The 25,368-nt window shown below is 41.1% G+C and overlaps 1 protein-coding gene across 1 annotated transcript in view; it reads right to left on the bottom strand.

The window, feature by feature from the left end:
- etfa (electron transfer flavoprotein subunit alpha) overlaps positions 1–22,268 on the bottom strand; it is a 46,696-nt gene extending 24,428 nt beyond the window's left edge. Inside the window, exons 1-8 of the mRNA XM_041178510.1 lie at positions 22,142–22,268; positions 13,762–13,911; positions 13,265–13,346; positions 10,736–10,818; positions 6,883–6,982; positions 4,486–4,596; positions 3,464–3,565; positions 1,814–1,882 (exon numbers count right to left, since the gene is read on the bottom strand). Coding sequence (XP_041034444.1) covers positions 1,814–1,882; positions 3,464–3,565; positions 4,486–4,596; positions 6,883–6,982; positions 10,736–10,818; positions 13,265–13,346; positions 13,762–13,911; positions 22,142–22,186 — 742 coding nt within the window. The 5' untranslated portion in view covers positions 22,187–22,268. The remainder of the gene's footprint in view (positions 1–1,813; positions 1,883–3,463; positions 3,566–4,485; positions 4,597–6,882; positions 6,983–10,735; positions 10,819–13,264; positions 13,347–13,761; positions 13,912–22,141) is intronic.
- Between the last annotated feature and the right edge of the window lie 3,100 nt (positions 22,269–25,368).

Genomic DNA, 25,368 nt, shown 5'->3' with positions numbered 1-25,368 from the left:
TCTTTTATAAATGAGAAATCAAGGTTCAAAATTGTAATGGTATCAAAACCGCAACAACTTTATCCAACTAGAAAACCAGAATTTAATTCAAAGCACGCACATCAATTCAAATTTTACTTTTAAAGGTTAGTTTATGATTTTAGGGTTGGGTATTTTCTCTCAAATGTTTGGGTAGCATCCTATTATAAACGGCTAACTGTGGCTCAAAGCAGATCTTTTTTCCCAAACCTCAACATGACGGAACATTTCAGCAGCAATTTTTAAATAAATATTAGTCAATCTCCTATGGAGTAGCACACGGGGCATCAAGGTGAAGTGTTACTTTGAAGCAAAAAATTTGGAAATGAGGGAATAGAGTTTATAATGGAAAATGTTGACAGGAAGTGCATAAAGACAAAAGATTGATAAAGCACTGTTAGATAGACATAATAAATTAGGTTATATCCAAAACTAAAAGTTAAGAAATGGGATCAGCCTCATGATGCAGTAACTGGCACTCCAATAGAATGAGCCACCACAAGCCATGTTCCGCCCTTTTGTAGGCTAAGTAGCTCAGTACGGTCATAAAAGCACTCCTAACCTTTACCTATGTATAATAAAACAAAAACAGAATTACCTGGAAAAACTCAGCAGGTCTGGCAGCATCGGCGGAGAAGAAAAGAGTTGACGTTTCGAGTCCTCATGACCCTTCGACAGAACTTGGCAAGTTCTGTCGAAGGGTCATGAGGACTCGAAACGCCAACTCTTTTCTTCTCTGCCGATGCTGCCAGACCTGCTGAGTTTTTCCAGGTAATTCTGTTTTTGTTTTGGATTTCCAGCATCCGCAGTTTTTTTGTTTTTATCTTTACCTATGTATGACTGTCAGGAAGAGATATTAATGTATATAATGCTATTGGAAATTAATTTGTTTTTAAATAGAGGTTTAGTCTGTGTGTGTGTGTGTGTGTTAATTGGATTAAAGCCAGCTAGTCTGGGTGCTTTGATGTACAGTAGTTTTGATTTGTAAACAGTAAGGTAAAGGGTGCATTAGCATTTTGTTGAATAAATCATTCAAAGACTGGGGATGAAATCTTGCACCTAGCTAGGGGACATCAAGCAATGTTTATATTGCTAATTAAAATTGGTACTGTGGAAGGGGTTCAAAGGGCCTGGTGATACAATGAAAATTTACATTCAAAGGGGAAGGCTGGGTCTAACAGAAAGGAGTTTTGTGTGTGCAGGTCAGAGGCATGTAAGATCTAAGCCCATAAGCCTACCACTGTGTCTGCAAAGGAACACATTGAAAAGAACCTCATTTTGAATTCATAAGGTGAAAAATGCTTTGCCTGGTGTGTGTTTAAGTGTATTGGTTATTGCTGCCTTAGTGGAGATTAAGTTGGAAATCTGTTAAAAGTTATGTATATGCTATGTGTATGTGTTTAATTTGTACTGAATTAATAAATGTTTCATTTGGTTTGATATAAAACCTCTCAAGAATTGGTGGTCTTATTCCTGAATTTAAAGCTGCAGCTCAAAACATACCAATTGAAAACATAGGTTATGATGGTTGTTTAAAATTTCCCTCTGGGATTTTAAATGACTCAGCCTTCATCAACTGCTGTCACAACAATGACAATAACTGTGATAAGGATTTATTGGAGTACCTAATTATATTTATTTTCAATAAATTTCTAATTGAGAAAAAAAATTAACAAATAAGGCGCACCGTTCCCCGATAATTTTAGAACGCTATATCTTGGATCATCAGTAACTACAATTAACGACAAATTAACCTAACAATAGGAGTGAAAAGGCTGTCAAACAATGCACCCACCTGCAGCATGCAACTTATCTGCGAGGTCGTACAACAACTTGAAGTTTTCTCCGCTCTTTAATCCACGTCCTAGTAACATTAAGGCAATAACATCAACTATTTAAACAGATTATACTAACAGAGAATTGCTATTAGGCTTTAATATATCAGCAATGGTGAAAACAATTTTTGGCTGCCTTATTCTTAAGGGCAAACAGCATAGTGTGGGACTGAAGTCACATGCAGACTATACTGTGTAGTAGCTGGTAATTTCTCCTCCTAAAAAATGTCATTGAAATAGTCTGGAATTTCACAGCAATCCAGCAGCTTTCATGTTCATTTTCTTTCTGATGCTAGGCCACAAATAACTACAGCTATTGAATTCAATTTCACAGCTTGTCGTAGTGGTGCTTGTCCAAAACCAGAACCATTAGGCTGCCATTTCCTTACCATTGTGAAACTGAATTCAAGTAACCTGTTAGCCAGTGGGTTAGTATCAGAAATGATGGCCATGAAAGTTATCCGATTGTCCAAAAAAAAAAACAATTGATTTGCAGGACCCTTCAACGAAGGGATAAAAGCAAAAAATGCTGAAAACACACAGGTCAGACAACACTGTTCTGATGAAAGGTCATCAACCTGAAACCTATTTCTCTCCACAGATGCTGCCTGTCCTGCTGAGTATTTCTGGGATTGTTTGTTTTTACTTCAGATTTCCAGCATCTGCAGTATGCCTTCAGTGAAAGGAACCTGTCACCCCTGCCTGGGCTGGTCCTTAAATGACTGGTCTCGCACTATGGGTGGCAGGCATTTAATGTTCTCTGAAGCAGCCAAGTAAGTCACTCACTCATTACAGGAATTAGGGATGGGCAGTAAATATATCTGCAGCAAATAAAAAACACACACCATATTTCACAAGTGATAGGATATGAAAAACACCTTTAGATACATTTAATCCCAAAGAAATTTTGCACAAATTCATTCCAACCTAATTACTCATTTGATATAAAAAGAGAAATTGCTGGAAATACTTAGAGAATAAGGTTAATTGACCTGAAATGTTACCGCTGTTTTCCTCTCTCCACAGATGCTGCCTGACCTGCTGAGTATTTCCAGCATTTTCTGTTTTTATTTCAGACTTTCAGCACATGCAGCATTTTGTTTTTGTCCAATTATCCATTTGTTATTTTGCCAAGGAGTGAATGAAAGAGCAAGAATGGCTGCAGATAATATTTGAATATTCTTAATTCATATTCATTTATTTGAGTCAAATTATTTCCCTGATAACACAACCTCGAACTCTGAGATTTGAGCCCTTAGCTGAACAAACCAAAGGCTCCCTTCATTAGATGTGGTCTATCCCACAATTGAGAAAATGGAGTAAGGTAATGGGGGATGTAAGGAAGAAGCAGAAAATCTGCAATGATACCTAAGAGCAGCTCCCAAGGGAATTGTAATGGTTTCTTTCAGATCTATAGATTATAAAAGATGTCTGTTGTAAATCACAACTAGGAATACAAATCCAATGTCATCTCTTATAACCTGCGTTACAAGAAACTCTGGACTTCATTACATACTTGTAACGTACACTGATCCCTCAGGCATTTGGGTAATAAATGCAAGGGTTACACATCAATGATTAAAATATTAGGCACTATGTCACCTACTTACCCCCAGATATAACAATGTTGGCGCTGGTCAGCTCTGGACGGTCACTTTTGGTCAGGCTTTGTCCAACCCACTCAGACACACCAGCTCCAGATGGGGATGAAACTAACCACAAAGATAATGGGAGGGCTTTTAGAAAGGATAGTATAGAAAGCACAATACAATATATATGAGAAATCGTCTTTTTAGGAAAACCGGGTGTGCCAAAGCACACAGAAGGCAGCTGTTATTTACCTGAAATAAACTTTGTACGCTGATACAGTGCCTTTCATGTCTTAGAACATCGTAAAACTTTTCACAACCAACTACTTCTGGACTGTAGTCATTGCTGTTATATAGGTAAGCACAGCAGCCATTTTGACACAGCAAGCCTCCTCAAAAAGTAAATTCGACAAATGGCAGGGTAACGTGTTTTGACGGTGTTGGTTGAGGGATGGAGGCTGACCAGAAGAAATTCTAACCCCTCTTTGAACAAGGGCACAGGCTTAGTTATGTTGAGGGGAAAATGGCCTCTGTTTAACTTCTCCTCCAAAAGACCTAACCTCCAATCATGTGCACATTCTCAGTACTGCAAAGTGTCAGCTCAGATACTGTGCTTAAATCTCAGAACTGGACTTGAACCCATAAACTTCTGACTCAGAGGTGAGATTGCTGCTGCTTTACAATGGGTATAAAGACAGAACTCGTAAATACTGCAATTGTCATCTCCCAATAATGACTGATTTTCACCATCTAAAAAGATCCAGCATTTAGTTTATAGCAGCTTTTATACAGCATTTCATATGTGATACAATTCGTTGCCCTCCATCCTCCAGTGCTGACTAAAGATGGCTAATCGTACAGAGACTTAAATATATACACCAGTTAAACTGACTGCCTGATTGTACATTAGTTACAAGACTACACATGGCCAGTTATTTCTTAAAACAACACTAAAGAGGAACTTAAGCCCATATAAATTTACCTTTGTGAGAAATTTGTGCTATTTAAACCAAGGAGAGAGTGTAACTTATTTTGTCATTCACCTTTTTCAGAACTTGCATCTCCTCCATTCACAGAAGCAGCTTCGAACGATGTGCCTCGCACAGAGAACACTTTCACTTCATCACCAGATTTCACTGTGCACAAAGCATTTCCTACGAAAAGTCATGAGTTAAGAACTGAAAAAAAGTTACTGAAGAGATAAAAGGCTGAGACTTCAATCTGGACTTTTGAAACCCAAATCTTCTAAAACTCCAAAAAGCCAATTTTGACTTATCATTAATTTTAAGCACATGTTTAGGAATACGTCCTCAGAAGAACTGGTTTCTCGCTAAATATGATGGGAGCCCATATTCAAGACCCGAACCATTACTGGTTAATAATCAACTGCACGGGTTCAAAACAGTTTAACTGATGAGAAAGTTACACAGTTAAATATTTTTCTTTCCACAACTAAGTGGTGTGGCTGTGTAACAAAGAAAGTGAAGCAATAGTGCCACGCATGGGATCGACTTGGTTCAAATAGTCAGATGTACTTAACAGCCACCGCATATATGAAATATCATTTAGACTTGCTATTTTTTTTAAAATTCAGTTGTAGCAACTTAGCTCCAGGCACAATCTAAAATATTTTTCTTTGATTTAAAGGTGTGTTCTTTCTGTCACACACTAAGATGACATGTGGGCCAACAATCCCTGAATAGAATTTTTAAGCTCTTGCCCATAGATACTCACTTTAAATTGAGGAACATTTCCATTGGGCATGCAGGAGCCTAAAACTTCAGATTTATCACATTCTGATGGTATACACTGGAATGATTGTGCATGCTTTGAATCAAAAATTATGTTTTCAAATTTACGATCCTGACCGATGAACTACTTCAAAGTGAAATGAAAAGCACATTGCTGACCAGCATAACCATTTGTTCAAATTGTCTGAACAAATGGAAGCCCTGATAGCAACATTTTACTGTCGAAGGCACAGTGCAAAGCCACCTCATGAGCTAATACCTCCCTGCTTCCCGAGGAAGGTACACTACAATGTTGCTTATGGAGCCAGGGCTATATTTCAAGATAGCACTCAAGACCAAACAAATTCCATTCATTTCTCACCAAACGCTCATACCTTGCCACAATCCCCCGTGCCACCCATTTCGTCCTCCTCTTGGTCTACTCTGTGGCTAAACTCAACAGTGCAGAGTTTGCTCTGGGTAACAATGAACTGAAGACCAAGTTCCTCCCAATATTCAATCATTGTTGAACATGCTTATTTCTTATTAAGCTCCACAAGCTTCAACTCACCTAAAATCTACATACGAACATATGAATTAGGAGCAGGAGTAGGCCATTCAGCACTTCAAGCCAGCTCTGACATTTGAGAAGATCATAGCTGATCTGATTATGGCTTCAACTCCACTTTCCTGCCTAGTATACCCTTTGACTCCATTGTTAGTCAAGGATCTATCTAACTCTGTCTTAAAAGTACTCAATGACCCTACCTCCACTGCTCTCTGGGGAACAGAATTCCACAGACCCACAAACCCTCATCCCCATCTTAAATGGGAGGCCCCTTATTTTAAAACTGTGTCCCCTAGTTCTATTCTCTCCAATGAGGGAAACATCCTTTCAGCAGCCGCCTTGTCGTCCCCTCAGGATCTTATATGTTTCAATAAGATCAACTCTCATTCTTCTAATCTGTCACTCACACTCTATTGCACATCAAGTTGCCTAACTTTGTCAACCTCAAATGGCTCCCTACCTTTTACAATCCCTCCAAGCTCCACTCACCCCTTTTATGCCTAAGTCCCATCTCTCACCCACCACTCTTCTAAACCTGGGCTATGAGCCATAAACCCCTACTCAAAATCATCAGCGGAACAGTCTTCAGCTTTTACAGCACTGCACTTCAATGATTTTCCGAAGTGACTCTACTTTGTTGCACCCCATGTTCAAACTCCACAAAACCCATTTCCTTGGCCTCACCTTCAGTTCAATTCTCTAACATCCCGGTCCCTGATCCGATGAACAAACATCTCCTTCCATGTACGTTTTGGACGTGCATTAGGAGCTGTCACTGCATACAAGGTAGTAGCGATGTAAGTTGTTCCAGCAAATGAAGCATGAAATATATCAGCCTGATCTTAACAGTGAAAGTAACTAATGACAGTTGCTACTGTATTCTAATACCAGGCATTGCTATAATTTAGGGGTAAATAAAAGGCTGTGTAGCAGATGAAAGGAATGCAACAACATAACCTCAAGCGTATATCTGTTTGGTTCCATGCCAGTTTCCTTTCTATAATGCACGAGAACACAAATAGCTCAAAGCACTTCAAAAAAAAGGTCAGATTTTATATTCAGTAAAAATGCGTAGTAACTAATTACAAGTCATTTATATCCTTGAAACTTCATGTCATTGACAGAGTTCACCTTGTACCTACCTGCGTAGATAGTTCTAACAAATGTATCTGGGGCTTTAATTTCAGTGATGTCAGAGATGGCAGCGACATCAAGTTTAGCAGCTATTCTAGGTATAAGATTCTGTAAACAAATGAAAAGTTGAAAATAAACTTGCCGAATTAACTACAAAATCAAATGTGTTATTTTTAAAAAGAAGTCAAACCAAATTTATTTTGTTACTTTTTTTTTTACTATGAGGACAAACTTTAGGGAAAATCTGAGCATAAAAACTGTTGGTGGGAAAACAACCTGTCCCAGCTTTGTGCCAACAACATTTCCTAACAGGTTGCTCTTGCACTGGAAGGTAGGATACCATTATCCAATTCCGCTCTACATCCCTGGGCTGCATGCTGCCCTCAACCAGTAGTAGTAAAAATTAGCTGGACATTGTTGTTAATAGGATCATGTTGTGTACAAAACAGCTGCCATCTTAGTCCACACAACAGTACAAAAAACCTTCCTTTCTCTGCTCGTGTTGGGTTGATTCTTAGTAGGCCTGCTCAGTAGTCCTTTAACAGGAAGATTTTAATCAGAGTCTTTCTACTTTCAATGAGTGCTCTTTGAAGTGGAATAGTGCTCTGTTTACTGAATCACAATGTATACACGCATTCATTTTTGTTTATATTTACTACATTTTCAATAGATTGCACCTCATTTTGTTCCTGATGTCCATACATGCTTTATATTCTTACAAAAAATTGCAATCTTAGTTTACCCCTACTTCCTTTGTGTTACATTAGAAATGTCACGTTGAAAGCCTGAGCACAAAGTAATTTTCAAGTGGGAAAAGGGCAGTTAATTATGATATTGCCGGGAAACATGGAGAATGATGGAATGCATCTAGGGAGAAGGGCAGAACTAATCCAATAAAATACAACTTATGAAATATAATGCACTGTGTAATGCACTGTAATTCAATTGGGATGCCATTAAGCCACTGAGTTGACAGCTCCAAGACAAGATGAAGTATTGCAGGAAAATGCTACAGGAAGTGTTATAGCAATTCAAGTGGCTCAGTTAAGAACTAGAGGGGCTGATCAACCATGTGCAACATTAAACTTCTCCCTATATGAGCAAGTGTGCATTTTTCTTTTCCATAAACATGTCAGATTAGAGGCTGAAATTACTGGTAGAAGGATTAGAGGGGTGTTGAGGAGATTTCTCACCCGGACGTTGGTAGGGGCCTGGAACTCACTGCTGGAAAAGGTGTTATTGTAAGAAATTTGGAGTATTTCATAAACAGATTTTACTGCATTTTATGAGATTAGCTAAACTGCATTGATTCTTTCTCTGGAAAGAGAATTTCTAAACACTTGGACCTCTGAACAGTCTTCAGAAACAGTAAGGTCACTTGGTTCAGGCTGCCATGTTGACATCCCTAAGCTGGTAGGATGGCACTGTATAAATCCCCTTATCTAAGTAAGTGTTCAGAAAGGGCCAGGATTATCCTTAGCAAGGTGTAAACAAAAAAGCTGAACTCAAGCAAGGTGACAAACAAGGAGGGTAGTAACCACCCTGACATTTTGAGTACCTGTCCTCTATCCATTGGCCAGAATAGTTAGATAGATCATTGACACTGGGTAAGCTACCAGCCCCTCATATATGGGGAGGTTCTGCTGAGAGATCGTATACTTAAAGTGGCTCAGTTAAAGAACTAGAGGGGCTGATCAGCCATGTGCAACATTAAACTTCTCCCTATATGAGCAAGTGGGCATTTTTCTTTTCCGTAAACATGTCAGATTAGAGGCTAAAATAACTGGTAGAAGGGTTAGGGGGGTGTTGAGAAGGTTTCTCAACCAGATGGTGAGGGGCTGCTGAAATGCTGGTGAGGTGGCAGTGCTCGTTGGGGAGCTGCCTTCTTCAGATGTAAGATGGACCAGAGGAGGAGGAGAATGATCGAGGGAAGAGTTTCCTAACACTTCGACTAGAGAGCGGAATGTTATTATCACAAGCTGTTACAGGTCATATATTTTTCTGCCTAATTAGTTAATATATCATATCTAAACTGTTGTTTCTTAAGAAACTTAATAAACTATCTTAAAATTGCTTATGACCAGTCGGCGTATGCGGGCCCGAATCCAAAATTCTTATCGTATAGAGGCAGAAACCCTCATCACATTTTAAAAAGTAATTTAATAAGCACAGGAAGTGCCATAACCTACAGTGCGACAATCCAAGAGCTGGAGGGTGGAATAAGTTGGAAAGCTCTTTTTTGGCCAGCACAGACACATATAGTCAAATGCTCTCCTTCTGTGCCATAAATTTCTATGATTCGGTTCTAAGTTTTTACAATTAGAATCTTACAGCAAAAATAGACCTTTCAGCCCATCTTGTCTGTGCTGACTCTTTAGTAAAGCTATCCAATTAATGCCACTCCCCTGCTCTTTCCCCATAGCCCTCTAATTATTTTCCCTTCAAGTATTTATCCAGTTCTATTTTGAATGTTACTACTGAATCTACTTTCTTACAGGCAGTGCATTTCAGAATACACACAATCTGCTTATCTGGTACCCTAAATCCAGCTTTTTGGGGTTCAGATCTGGTGGCCATACTATGGACACCTGATGTTGAGCAGCAAAGTTATTGGAATGTAACATGCAAGATCTAAATTGAAGTCATTCAACAAAAAAAAAACATTTTCAGGGATCAGATAAACTTGTATTTATTCTGTGGAAAATACTTTTATTTTCAGTCACCCACATTGATATTCCTTTATAGTAAATTAATATTAAAGTCACATATTTATAGGTGTATAGATGACAATAAGCACCAAACACATTGCTTCAATGTTATTAAAATAGTAAATGTTAAGCAACAAGTGCCAGGACGTTATCGCCTTCAATACTGAATGGTTTATTTTATTAAAATGGCTAAAACATTAACTGGCCTCTTTCTGAGCCTAATGTTCATGGACTCAAATGGTTAGGATAATGGGTTGCTGAGTTATGCAGGTTACTATGACCGATCCCCAATTTCTGCTGAATTTGTTGAATGCTAGATTTTGCTAGTTTAGCATGAGTGCTGCATCTGATCTTATCACCTGAAAGTTAGGATGAAGGGAAGAAGAAAAATGTGACACTGGATGGACTAACTATGCAATGGCATCAGATTATTTGGTTTATTTCACTCACTAAAAAGAACCCATACCCCTCTAACACTCAATGCACAAATGTATGTGCATCGTTCTATAGGAATAGCTGGTTTAAATCTCATTGTTCAAAAATGCATGAAATTATGGAGCAATTAATCTAACATCCTCAGTGGGGAAACTGCTCAGAAGTACACAATTCCACTTTACTTAAATGATTAGAGACAAACTTGGCAATCAACTGGATTTTGAAGTAAACTAAACAATGCACATTTTAAGCCTAAAAACTGGCATGTAATGTTACAAAAACTAAACTTTCTTATAAGTAGATCTGTTTTTTACTACAATTTTTAAAATACTTCAGAGTCATTCTCCTGGCATAATTAAGAATAAATCAATTTATTCCCACACAAATCAAAATTTTGTTCAAAGTACATCTTATAGTGCTTTGCTGATAAGCTAGTTTGAATTGAGATTCTAAGTAAAATGAAATGGATTTAAAAGAACTGCCTGATGGTCTCACCCAGAGTGCCACATGGAATAGTTGAGGTGAATAGTATTGATGCATTTTTAGGGAATCTAGATAAGCACGAGGCAAAAAGGAATAAAGGTTATGCTTATAGGATTAGATAAAGGAGGGAGGAAGAAGGTGTGTGTGGAGGATAGACCCTGGCATAGGCTTATAGATAGGTCATTTGGCCCAGTGTAAATTCTATGTACTGTCTCGCTAACAGCACGTAACTTACCTTTCCAAAGGCAGAAGCTCCTGCACATATGTGTGTGAATTTAAATTGCTTATGTGTAGCCAGCACCAGCGGCGTCAGCTCCTCTGTCAATGATACAAAAAGCAGAATATTAAAAACACCAATGAGCAAGCAGCAGACATGCACTTAAGAAAATATTAAAAATTAAGTGTGCCATCAAGTGAAGCAAGAAATTTTAACAAATGAAAATTTGGAGCCTAGCACATACCTCTTAAATAACTTACTAGTCTTCTAGTCATTTGGTTCCTATCCTGTCTTCACCGCTGTTGTAGAGCTTTGCCACATGCCTGCTATCTAATGCTATGGTGGACAGATTTATTACCACATGGTCGGAAATACTGAAATGTACAGTATGTGTTATCACTAGGTTATTCATTGTGTCATAGGCCTTCAGGTCATCTACAGAGGGTGTCAACTTACATAAAGAACTCACAGAAAGCTGTTTGGCTTTGCTCTCCTTAGAGCCAAGACAAAGGTGTGCAAGTCCTCATCAGAAAACTGCTCTTCGCTGATGATGCCACACTAATATTCCATATCGAGGCACACCTGCAGCAGCAAATGGACAGGCTTTCTCACACCTGTAAAGAGTTTGGCTTGATCAGCAGCATCAAGAGGACATGTCATGGTCCAAGGTGTTACCATAACCGCCATCTATCAGCATTGACAATGTGGCACTGAAGGTTGTTGATAGCTTCACATATCAAGGCTCTGCAATCTGCCACTTGGTGCTAAAATCAACACATGCACTGCAAAAGCTGCAGCTGTCATGTCCAAGATGTGTCAGAGAGCTTGGAACAAAAGCAAACTGATCAAGAACATCAAAATGCAAGACTACCAAGCCCGAGTTGTCAGTGCACTCCTCTACGACGGTGAAATCTGGGCAACACATGCTAGGTAGGAAAAAAGGCTAAACAGTTTCAACCTTCACTGTCTGACGTTTCCTCAGCATCTCTTGGCAGGACAGGGTCACTAGCTGAGGTCCTGGAGCATGTTAATTCCATCAGTATACACTCATGGCTAATCCAATAATATTTGTGCTGGCTCAGCCCATATTCATCAGATGGATGACAGCTATACACCCAAAGACCTTCTGTATAGTGAATTGACCACTGGGTCATGACCTCCTAGGTGTCCACATCTCGACTACAAGGACACCTGTAAACGAGATATGAAGATGGTGGACATTGACACTGACAACTGGGAGGCAGTCACAGATGATTGTAACCTCCGGAGGTTGACCTGTTTGGAAGGGCATTGAAAGAGGGTGAGCAGAAACGAAAAGCTCAGCTAGCCAAGAGGCTCCAGAGGAAACAGAATAGTGCACCTTCTCATCCCATTGAGTCCCCTGCAAAGACTGCCATGCCCAAGTGGACTCCTGCACCACAGCAGGCAATGCTTAACACAGAGTGACTCACCACAATGCAAGCCATCATCTCATGAGGCATCCAAAAATAACTTTCAGACAGGATAATTTAAGCTATGAAAAAAACACCAGTTATGCAGGTACAGTACACAAACTCAACATCACAAGAAAGCAGTTGAACAAAAGGTCATTCAACCTTTTAAGCCTGCAACTTCCAAGGACCATGCAAAGTCTGCCACAACCATGAACTAAACCCTGCCCCAATTGCTTCACTTCCTGTCACAAGCTCTTCATCACTAAACCCCAACTAAAGGGCTCAAAGGACCAACATCACAGTTCCACCACTCAGTCAACTGTCCTCCATGGATGATATTCATTTTCTAACCCCAGGAGCAGCCCATAGCATCAGAAATAAATACTTTGGTCTTTACTTAGTTCTAAAATCTTCAAGCCCATTCTCAACCAGACATTTATTGAGCAATTTTTTTTGGAAGAGTTAATCTACACAGCAATAACTGGGTTTTCTGTTTAACATGTTAACCAATGTGTGTCCAGAAACAAGGAGAAACCAAATCCTCTTGTATCAATAGTCTCAAGGTCAGTGAATTTTGTACCAGCGTATTCCAATACACAATTAGAGCCCAAAATACTCTGTTGCTTGGTTATACATGAGTTTTAAAGAAGTGAACAGTACTGCCTTTCAAACCTCCTTTCTCCAATAAAAAATGCTCACCTTTGTGATTATTTCCTTGCAACTTACAGCCTCAAGTCTAATTAAACATAGTACTTTTGAAAAAATGCTAAACGTTAAACAAGATACTTTAATTATATTCTACATGTGGAATGTTGAAGGAGTGCAATCATTTTGTTTTAAATATTTTGCCAAACAAAAAAAAATGTCACAGATCCATCTTATTCTCATTATACTTTTAAGATAGAGTAAATGTTATGTCCCCAAATCACTGAAGAAAATCATTAGTATCCAACTCATTTTTAAAAATAAAATCAAACTCTATTGTAGCATCACAAAAGCAAAATACTGTGGATGCTGGAAATCTGAAATAAAGCCAGAAAATACTGCAAATACTCAGCAGGTCTGGCAGCATCTGCGGAGAGAGAAACCAACCTACTGTTATATCCATGCCCACCTGCTAGAAAACCTTTGAATGTGTCATTCTCAGCCACTAAAATCTTCTTCACGCCCTGCACTTTACTGACTTCTTCTACAACCTGCAAAAAATAAGCAGACATCAGCTTTCAATAGAGGCCCAGAAAAACAAAGCAAGACTGGCAAAAGAAGTCTGCAAACAATCCCTGGGTCATATTAAAAGCACCACTGTGGCATATAAATACTCTGTCTGTCTCTCTCTCCTCCTTTATGTCAGAACTTAAAACCTACTATTTTGACCAAGCATTGTGTCATCTGTCCCAATATCTCCTTCTCTGGCTCAGTGTCAAATTTTATCTATTAGATTACACCCTTGTAAAGCACCTTGGGACATTTTATCACATTAAATGTGCCATATCAATGCAAGTTGCTGCAGTCAGTCAAGTCTCAGAGGTAATAGTTAATAATATAACAGCGACTCTAATCTGCACAAATCTTTGAAAGATATGCAAATAAGGTTCCGCAATCTGGTCTTACCTTGCTACAATTTGTGCCGGCAACCAAGCAGCAAACATCTCCACCCAGCTGTTTGGCTGCTGTGATGGCATTGAGGGTAATGGGAGTCAGCTTTTCATTATTGTGCTCTGCTAGTACAAGGGTGCTCTGAAATCGTTGCAGGTAGCAGATCTAGAAAAGAAAAGAAGAATCTTACAAACTCTTGTCCTTTACGTTAGGTACACAGGAACCAGAGGAGGCCATTTAGCCCCTTGAGGTTGTTTATCATTCAATGACATGACAGATATGCAACTGAACTCCATGTACCCACCTTTGCCCCATATCCCTTAAGTGTCTTTGGTTAACAAAAATCGACCAATCTCAAGTCTAAAATTAATCAATCTAGTATCAATTGTCTTTTGTGAAGAGAATTCCAAGCTTCTAACATTCTTTTCATCTTGAAAGGTTTCCCAATTTCACTGCTGAAATTCTGGTTCTACTCTCCAACCAACGGAACTAGTTTCGCTCAAACTACACTATCTGTTTCCCTCAATATCCTATAAACTTTGACCAAATCAAAGTTGGAAGTGAAGAACAGTGAAATTTGTGATATTATAATACTTCAGAAAGCCAATATTTATGAGGATGAAGATTTGAACTGCCACTAAGTTATGTAATATTGGTACCAATACACAAAGGAAAAAATATAGGGAATTGAATTAATACACTTTAATGTTGAACAATATTCCTGTGTGACATTTAGTCACCTCAAACTGCTCCCAAGTGACAGACCTGTAACCATATGTTAGATAGTTCAAAGTGCTCTCTCCAAACACAAACCACATTTAAAGAGGAAACCTACTGTTGGGGTGTTTGCTATAATGGAACTTCATATATTTCTCACTCTTCTACTCTTTTTCAAAATATGATGTGGGATAAGGCCACGTGTGAGAACAGACAGGACCTTGGTTCAACGACTCATCTTGGAATACGAAAAGCCCAAGGTCAGTATTTGAGCAAACACTAGCTCTCATTGTCAACATCAGATTTCAGTGTTGTTGTGCCAGTAGCTGATGTCATCGCCAACACTAAGTCTCAGTATTGTTGATCCACAAGGACATTCAGGCTAAATGATTAATGACTGCGGTATCATTGCTGCAGACTTGTGAAATAACTTGGAAGTTAATTACTGAAACATTTTCTGGTAATTGGCTGATGGATCTTCCTTCCTAATTCAAACAATTGTGTGCAAGTACACTGGCACCCCTCTCTAACGCTGCTCACTGTAGCATGGAGCTCTGTCTCAGACTCCCAAAATTTTCATTTAAATAAGACTTGACCAATATGGTATTAAACCACATGTCAGAAAGGCTTCCAGCTTAGTAAACTAAGCTCTTCTGAGGCAGTAAAGGAATTTCAGTTAACCTCTGCATTGCATGCCAGGAAAAGGCAAACCTGATAGTGCTGCTACTGGCTGTCCAGTAAATTCTTCAGGATAGTGTATATATGTGTAAACATTAGGAATGAAGAGGAGTGGGCCTAACTGTGATCCCCTATATGCTTGAAGAGACTACAGACTCTCATTATTTGGCAAAAGCCATGTCTACTAAAGTGAACACCACTGAGTTAAGTGCCTGATCTTGGACACCCATCCACAAGTTGGCAAATCCAAACGTCTGGTCTGTAGCTTGCTACCCGTGAGCAGAGGCAGCTCACTAGGCAGTTCGCTACTCAACACAGATTCTCATATTGCATTGGAGTTGCTCTTGGTCACATCCCACAAGTATGATCATCAGATGATAACTAACATCTGTAGAATAGGTCCCCAGCATGGATCACCACCATGAAGAGTGGGAAACAATTAGAGGCACTTTACTTCAAGCTTCACTCTTGCAGTCCATGATGATGCCTGAGCTCCTTAAAATGTTTAAATGTTTATTACAAAAAATGTTAGGTAACAAAGTTTAATCAGCAGTAGCAACAAGTAAGGAAAAAGAGGCTCAGGAAATTGACTGGCTTTGTCAGACAAGAGATTAAGAGGCGATATGAAAAGCTGGTACAGCTTGGATAGAAATTGGACAACTTCCAGTGATTATGGTGGCACAAACAGGGTGCTGTAAGATTAAATGCAAAATATTTAGAATACAGAGCACTGCAAGGCTGTGGAATGCACTGTCAGAGTTAAAGGCCATGTCGGCACTGCAAAAGACATTAGAAAGGGCTGCTGAAAGCAAAGGGAATAAAGGGATTTGCAAACTTAGTGGGAATGTGGGATTAAGCCACTGCTTGCATTATGGATAAACATCGACTCTTTGGGGTGGGCTAGCTTGTTTCTGTATTATGCTTTCTATGACTCAGTTAATTGCTGGGGGCCTGAAGATGTAAGGAAATTATAATGAAGTACTAAATTACAATTATCCATAAGTTTAATATTCCTTGGAAAAGTTGTGGTAACTGATCAAGGATAGAATTGAACATTAACCTATGTTTTTTTTAATAGTCCTCAGATATTTGTTTTCCTGACAAACCACTTCAGAAGCCCCAAGAGTCAACAACAAAATGTGGAACTGGAGTCACATGTAAATCAGAGCAGAGATTCGTATCTTTGACAAACGTTAGTGAACAATTCAGCAGTTTTCAAGCTTGTGCTTTCTGAAATTACCCCACAAACAATCAGAATCCTTCAATCATTTTCACAACTTGCCACATCACAATTTTAACACTCAGCCCAGGATTGCTACCACCGGTGTGCTACCGTGTTCATGTTACACAGGCAAAAAACTCAATCAGGACTCTCATATTTGCAATGATGATTATAAAAGTGAAAAGTCGTAACTTCTGCACATCTGTCCATGTAACCCCAGCTTTATGCAGGTCAATAGGTTTGCAATTACGTCATTTGTTTTTCTTCTAACTGTTCTGACCTTGGGAATAATGACAGGATTCCCCACCATTTGTCACCAGGCAAGATTTTTTTTCCCTTATTTGTTCTCAATTTGAATGAGGGGGGTAGTAAGGAGAGAGGAGAAAAAAAATTACCGAATGCAAGTACCAACCTTGTTAATAAAGGATCATAATCCCAAACCACACACACACACTATACAGCTATCTCCACACCCTTCTAACCCACCCACCAATTCTGCACTCCTTATTTAAAGGGGCATTGCCTGGAAAAGTGAGTGGAACTATGCATCTCCTTCATCGCAGCATGAAATCCAACTAGAAGGATCCTGGATCGCATGTGTCAGCTCTGACTTCACTTTGTCAAAGAGAGTGACAGACTTGAGAGATCCAGTCACTTCTGAGTAAAATCAGAACTTGGTGTAATGTGAATTTAGAAAAACATTTAGAATTTAGAAAATACAAAAACAAAGCACACACCCACTCACATATGGATTATTTTAAGTCACACCACCACATGCATGGTAACATGGAAAACTGATGTAGAGGTACTACAACACAAGAATCAGATTCAAGACACATGAAAGAGTTTCACTGGGCTTAGCAGCACATCACATGCAGCAGAATTCAGCCAGATTGTAATACCAGGTTTAACAAATGCTCAGCAAACCAGTTAGCCTCCTGAGCATACTGTGAACTCACTGAACTATCTTCAACATTACACGTGAGAAAGCAGATACATGGGCTTGTGCCTTGAAAATATGCACAGAACTATTTACAAATCCCTATGAAGCTCTGAAGAAGGGTGTCCATCTCAAACTGACTCCGAGGTGCAGACACACCCCTCAAGAGTTGCAATGTTCGGCGTTCAATCCTCACTATGGAATGGAACACGTACTCCATACTGATACTTTAGTAAGGAAGTACTTATCAATAGTTGTATGATAGTACAGAACTTGAGTATTGCCCATAATTCACAAGAATACCAAACACAAAGGGAGCAATAACCTGTACCGCATAAGAGAGTACTGTATGGTTGGCACGTGGACTCTGATTGGTAGAGGCATTGACTTGAAGAATGCACCGGTTGATGGTGACTGACAGTTAATTCCCAAGCATTGTCAAAATTTAAACCAGCCAGATTGACTCTAATTGGTCAAGGCATTGCCCTGAGGAATGAACCAGTGAATGGCTGTCACTTATTTTGTTTTGCTGAAACAGGCGCAATGTGTGTACATGTTCTTTCTGCCTGGAAAGAACAGGGCCCTGTGTATTAATATATGTAGTTTCCAGTACATACAAATGTGCTACACTGCGAGCCCAGCTGACAATCTTAAATTGGTTGTCAGAATAATTCTTAGCACACTGAGGATTATTTAGCAAACATCCAATTGTGGGGGGATCACATCTATTGTTGGACATCACATCTATTGTTGGACATTATGTTTTGAGTTTTGCAAGCATGGGTTGGTTGGGTACGGTCTTGTACCTTGCCCATTATGAACAGCAGAAAGGATGCGCTGTCCGATAAGATCTGCCAGTCTTTGGGACGTACGCCCTATATACTTAACATCATGCTGACACTGAAATTCATATACCACATTACTCACGTGTAATAGGCAGTACGCCTTTTTGGCTTGATGACAGCATCCTGTAAGTGGCGAATATCACTCGTGTTGCTCCTGCATTGTAGCAGCATGAAACAGCTAGCTTCACCTGTTACTCAAATTTTTGAGGTATCTTGCCCTTCCACCGTAATCTGAGGTAGACTAGGCACATTTCAGGGCTGAAAGTTGACAGCCTTATGCCTGTTCATGAACTTGCGCAACATACAGAGTGAAATGATCTGATCAGGGTATCTCACAGGATACCTGTGATGCATCTTATTTTGCTATCAACCTTGCATGGTTAGCAAATAGCTTGGGCCCTATTTACAAGGTTGCCGAGAATGCCAACCTTATAGCACATGGAACTGTAAGAATCCCAATGCATATACATTGACCAGTGAAGATAGGCTTGTGGTAGACCGTGGTACAGAACCCCCTGGCAGATTTCTCAACTAGTACATCAAGAAATGACTGTTCCATTTCAAAGGTAAATTTCAGCACAGGATGGAGCCCATTAAGACACGTAAAGAAATTATTACATGCAGCTGCAGATTTAAATATAGCAAACATATAATTCACATGTTGGTAATTTGCAAGTGTTACAAGGTTAGGTGTCATTCCATTGAAGACATGTTTCTCATGGAACGCAACAAAGGTATTTGCGAGAGCTGGGCCTAGAGGGGTTCCCAAGGCAACACCATCTATTTGGGCATACATGGTGTCGCTAAAACTGAACTCAACTGCCCAAGATGCCGAGTTTATAAGTTCGATGAATGCTGATTCATGCAATGGTGGCAGGTCTAGATTGCCATGACACAGCGCAAATATCTATGGTTTCCTTAAGTGGAACTTTGGTGAATAGGCTAGCAATGTTGACGAGCACGTGGACACATCATTGTTTTCGATATGCAAGTCTGGTATCGTTTTCGCAAATGTGAAGGAGTTTTTTTTGGGTCATCCTTTACCTGTATGTGGAAAACTTGCTCAAAATTGGTTGTAACAATTTGGTCAACCATTTGGCCAAATCATGTTGTGCAAATAGATAAGATTCACTTGTGTGTGTCTTGGGCAGCCCATACATAGGTAGACACAGCGTGCCATGAGGACAAACCCGGCCATATACATCACAGTGAAGGATTCAATGATTGGCAGTTAACTGTCAGTCACAACCAACTGATGCATTCTCCATGGCAACATGTCAATCAATCAGAGACTTGCCAGCCAATCAGCAATCTCTTGTGATATATATTGTTGTTCCCTTTGCATTTGGTATTCTTGCAAATTGCCCTCATGAGTGCAAGACAAAAAGCTTTGACAAAAAGTCTTTTCTCAACAATACTGAAGCACTTATTTTCAAAGGTGACACCTTTCTGAGCAGCTGTCTGTTCAGATGGATTCAAAAGGTCCCACTGGCCAATATTCTGCCAATCACCACCCAAGATTATAGAGTCAGTTTTTTGTTGCTTATGGGATCTTGCTGTGCATAAGCAGTTGACACATTTGCACAAAAGTGACTGCAATTCAAAACAGTTATATTGGTTGAACAGATTGGGGCGGGTGGTGCAGGGTTACATAAGAACCAAGGGCAGGAGTAGGCAATTCAGCCCCTCAGGCCTCCCCACCATTCAATACGATCATGGCTGATCTCATTTCGGCCTCAACTCCAATTTCCCGCCCTCTCCCCGTAACCTTTCAACCCATTACTAATTAAAAATCTGTCTATCTCCTCCTTAAACTTATTCAGCGTCCTGGCATCCACTGCACTCTGAGGTAGTAAATTCCAGAGATTCACAACCCTTTGAGAAAAGTAATTCCTCCTCATCTCTGATTTAAATCTACCACCCCTTAGCCTAAAACTATGGCCTCTCGTTCTAGAATGCCTCACAAGGGGAAACATCCACTCCACATCTACTTTGTCTATCACCTTTAGCATCTTATATATCTCAATTAGATCTCCTCTCATCCTTCTAAACACTGACGAGTATAGGTCTAAACTGCTCAATCTCTCTTCATAAGACAAGTCCCACATCTCTGGAATTAATCTAGTGAACCTCCTCTGAACCGCCTCCAATGCAACTACATCCTTCCTCAAGGGGACCAAAACTGCGCACAGTACTCCAGGTGCGGTCTCACCAATGCCTTGTACAGTTACAACAACACTTTACTATTTTTATACTCTATTCCTTTAGCAATAAATGCCAAAATTCCATTTGCCTTCATTATTACCTGCTGTACACGCATACTAGCTTTTAACAATTCATGCACGAGGACACCCAGATCCCTCTGCACTGAAGCATTCTGAAGTTTCTCTCCATTTAAATAATAAGTCGCCTTTTTAGTCTTCTGACCAAAATGGATAACCTTACACTTATCCACGTTAAACTCCATCTACCAAATTTTGGCCCATTCACCCAACCTGTTCATATCCATTTGTAAATTTCTTATTTCTTCATTGCAACTTACTTTCCCATCTATTGATGTCATCTGCAAATTTAGCTACAGTACCTTCTATCCCTGAATCTAAGTCATTAATATAGATTGTAAATAGCTGGGGCCCAAGGACCGAACCCTATGGCACCCCATTATTTACAGCTTGCCATCCAGAAAAAGACCCATTTATCCTGACTCTCTGCTTTCTGTTGGTTAGCCAATCCTCTATCCAAGCTAATATATTACCCCTAACTCTGTGTGAGCTTATCTTGTGTATTAATCTTTTGTGCACCACCTTATCAAAGGCCTTCTGGAAGTCCAGATATACTACATCTACAGGATCCCCATTATCCACTTTGCTTGTCAAAGAACTCTAGCAAATTAGTCAAACACGATTTATTCTTCATAAAACCATGCTGACTCTAATGAATTGCATTTCGACTTTCCAAATGCCCCATATCTACTTCCCTAATAATGGATTCCAACAATTTCCCAACAACAGACGTTAAACTAACCGGTCTATAGTTTCCTACTTTCTGCCTCCCCCCTTTTTGAATAGTTTTGGGGAGAATAAGGCATCATCAGAGATGCCAAAGTAAATCTCTGCTGACCCCACGGCATGATTCAGAGGAGCCGGGGAATTATCCCTGGTGACTTGGCCAACCAACACCACAAAAACGCATAATTCTTTCCTATCCATTCATGGGACGTGGGCGTCGCTGACTAGACCAGCATTTATTGCCCATCCCTAGTTGCCCTTGAGAAGGTAGTGGTGAGCTGCCTTCTTGAACTGTTGCAGTCCATGTGGTGTCGGTACACCCACAGTGCTGTTAGGGAGGGAGTTCCAGGATTTCGACCCAGCAACAGTGAAGGAACGGCCGATATATTTCCAAGTCAGGATGGGGGAGGGGACGACTTGCAATTGGTGGTGCTCCCATGCGCCTGTTGCCCTTGTCCTTCGCCATAGTAGAGCCTGTGGGTTTGGAAGGTGCTGTCTCGCGTTTTGCAAGATTGTCTCATCATTATCACAATGCCATTTGTGGGAGCTTGCTGTACGCAAATTAGCTGCTGTCGTTTGTGCATTAGAACAGTGGACCACACTTTAATAATGTTTTATTGGGGTTTGGGACTTCCTGAGATTGTGAAAGGCGCTACACAAATGCAAGTTTTTCCCTCTAATTGAATTCGGGCTGTTAAATTTATGTTTTCAGATGGTTTTACTGCAGTTTTGACTTTGACCTTTTGCCTTGTTGCTGGGCCCTCACAGCCCAGAACCTCGGAGCCTGAAGGCCCCAAGAGGTTCCATATGACCCCCGGGGACACTGCGACCTCCAGCGCTCGGATTCGCCCGGACTCCAACCCCGAGGCTGCAACTGAGGCCTCCTGACTCCAGCCTCCCGCTGCCGTCTCCCTCCGGTTACACACAGCGGGCCTACAAGCCAGTGCCCCGCCATTCCTTCCCGGAGTCGCGCTGCCTCACTCACCGCCGCTGGAATCCGCCGTCCAGCCGGAGAAAGGAGTCCGAACATCTTCCAGCACCTTCCACAATCCGGAGATCTCGCGATAACTCCATTCCCCGCCCCGCCCCGCCCCGCCCCGCCCTCTCTTCCTGGAGATCTCGCGAGATCTGGCCCCACCCGGAGGTCTCGCGAGAACTTCATTCCACCCCCAGACCACACCCCCTCTCTGGAGATCTCGCGAGAACCCGACGGGATAATCTCGCGAGAACTCCAACCAACCACACCTCCCCCCCCCACCCCCACGGCCTCGCAGAGATACCGCGAGAACGCCCACCTGCAAGCGGGAGAACTCTGATTGGCCCAATCCTCATGCGAATTTGTAACGTTGCCAACCCTCCAGGATTGGCCTGGAGTCTCCAGGAATTGAAGATCAATCTCCAGGAAAACATTCAAGAAGCTGGATACCATGCAGGGCAAAGCAGCCTGCTTGATTGGCACCCCATCCACAAACACTCACTCCCTCCACCACCGACCCAGAGTAGCAGCAGCGTGTGTACCATCTACAAGATGCACTGCCGCAACTCACCAAGGCTCCATAGACAGCACCTTCCAAACCCACAACCTCCACCATCTAGAAAGACAAGGGCAGGAGATACATGGGGAACACCACCACTTGGAAGTTCCCCTCCAAACCACTCAACATCCCGACTTGGAAATATATCGGCCGATCCTTCACTGTCGCTGGGTCAAAATCCTGGAACTCCCTCCCTAACAGCACTGTGGGTGTACCTACACCACATGGACTGCAGCGGTTCAAGAAGGCAGCTCACCACCACCTTCTCAAGGGCAGCCAGGGATGGGCAATAAATGCTGGTCTAGTCAGCGACGCCCACATCCCATGAATGAAAAAAAAACTGCTATATGTAAATCTGGGGGAAAATCACTGGGACATCAAGAAAAGATAGTTTTTTTTTTAAAGATCATTTGAACATTTCTCTTTACCAAATGTAAAAAAAAATGAAAATGAGATAAAAACGTTGTTTGGTTGAAGCCTACGTTTCCTTAAGCAGCAGCCAGGACCAAGGATGGTGTTGCTCCAATCATCATATCTGGGCGACATTCTCCTTTTAACATGTGCTGCTCAACAGAATTGTGAAACTATGGGAAAAAAATTTCCCCCATTGGGGTGGGGGGGGGAGTGCAGGAGCGGGCAGGCACACCTCCGATCGGCGCCCCTGCCATCTTACATAGGCGGGCCAATTAAGGCCCACCCAGCGTGACGTCTGCCAGGAAGTGCTATGCGCTCCCTGTGCGGGCGGGGGGAGAGGCATTCCCTCAGCCGAGAGTGCGCTCTTTCGCACACGTGCATGAAAGAGTGCACTGATCTCCCTTTGGCTAAGTGCTGCCTCAGGGAGATCGGCACTAAATTTAAAAATGTTAAACATGATAGCAAGATTTCCCTGACATGCCCCCTCCTGTGACACTGTCACATGAGTTGGGACATGTCCGTAACTTTTACCGAAACCTTTATTAAATATTTTAAAGCCCTCATGAAACATCATCCCGGCCATGGATGAGGGTTCATGTTTTTTCTTAAGCCTGCTAGGGCTCCCGGCCTGCCCGCCAACCTTAAGGCAGGTCCATTAATGATGTTAATGACTTTTTCAATGGCCTCAATTGGCCGTTGACTGGTTGGTGGGTGTGCCCCCACTCACCGACCGGAAGATCCTGTCCTGTATGAATTGTGTTCATCTACAACCAATTTAAAAACCTATTGAGGACTACGACGGACATTTTGTGCAGCGCAGTCCTCCTGTTTGTAGTCAATCACAGAGCTATCTGGGCAGATCTCTGCCTCAGACAACTTTCACCCACTTTAGAGCCTCCTCTATGGGGAAGAAGCCCTGGAGCTGGACAATGTGGGGAGACTACCTGCCCACCACAGGGCTCAGAAACTGGGTGAATGGCTTCAGAATCCAACCGACACTGTGTCTTCTGCAAATGACGTAATTGGATTCTGCACATGCACAGACGGGTATTGTGGCCATCTTGCATAGCCGTCTTGCGTTGGTAGGAGACACAGTTTTGGCTGACAGTCAAGCATATCCAATGGGTAATGAGTCATTTCGCTTTCCAATTGGCATAGGAAGGCAGTGCATCACTAGGATGTGTTGGCTGACTAATGGCTGGAGGATGCAGCAAGTTACGTGATGAAGTTACGTGATGAAGGTACTTTTAATCACAGTTGGAAACCGCAATTATGGGCATCCATATCATTGGAAAGCTTTACAATTGACAGGATGGACAACTCTTAAGTGGGGCTGGTGCAACTACTAGGCAAACTAAGCAGCCGCCGGGAGTGGCAAAATTTGGGGGTGAGGTTGGGAGGAGGGGTTGAGGAAAAATACCTGAATGGACTATTCATGAAATTATAAATAAACAAACAGGAGCTGTGGCATCATCATGGCAGATAGAAAAAAAGGGGCACAATACGGTAAACGGAAGGCTGAGAGGGAAGAAGAACAAGCAAGAGCAAGAAGGTTCCTCTCTGAAGTGTTTTCATCCACACCAAGATGAAGGAAGCTCAAAGGACCAACCGGAGACCAAAGCTGAGATGACAGTTTTGCCTACAGTCTCACAAGTTGAAGTAGAGTTTGATGAACATAATCTGAATGTGGAAGATGAACCAAATGAAGTCCAGCAGGATCAAGATTTGAAGAAACATGAAAGTAAATATGCCACCAGTTTGAATTACGGTGACCCTGCTACTTGGCCCAAATGTGCTGATCGTATGCAACGAATCTTGGTGGAACATGGGCCAGAATAAGTTCAGCATTCAGTTCCGTAAAGGTAGTAATCAAAGAAAATTCTCAACAAATCATTACAAAAGGGTACTTGCCAATGGAGAAGGAATGCATCATTAGTGGCTACAGTATTGCATGTCAAAGGACTTTGTCTTTTGCTTCTGTTGCAAGCTGGTTACCAGTAACGCTTTGTTGTGTCATCTCTTTTTTTCTGATAAAGGTGCAAAAGGTTGGAAAAACATGTCTGCAATTCCAGCAGCACACGAGGGAAGCAGTGAACATTTGGAGAATTTGCAAAAGTGAAAAGAACCTGAACTGAAATTGAAAAACAAGAAAACCATTGATGCAGAAAGTGTGTACCTCATTAAACAAGAAGAAAAATATTGACAGCAAATATCAGAAGGACTGAATGCTGAGGGAGTTAGAGAACTCAGTGAGAGTTCTTGG

Source organism: Carcharodon carcharias, chromosome 32 (genome assembly GCF_017639515.1).
Source record: "Carcharodon carcharias isolate sCarCar2 chromosome 32, sCarCar2.pri, whole genome shotgun sequence".
Classification (NCBI taxonomy): domain Eukaryota; kingdom Metazoa; phylum Chordata; class Chondrichthyes; order Lamniformes; family Lamnidae; genus Carcharodon; species Carcharodon carcharias.
The sequence above is the reverse complement of the archived record's forward strand: the minus strand, read 5'-3'. Positions and strand labels throughout refer to the sequence as shown.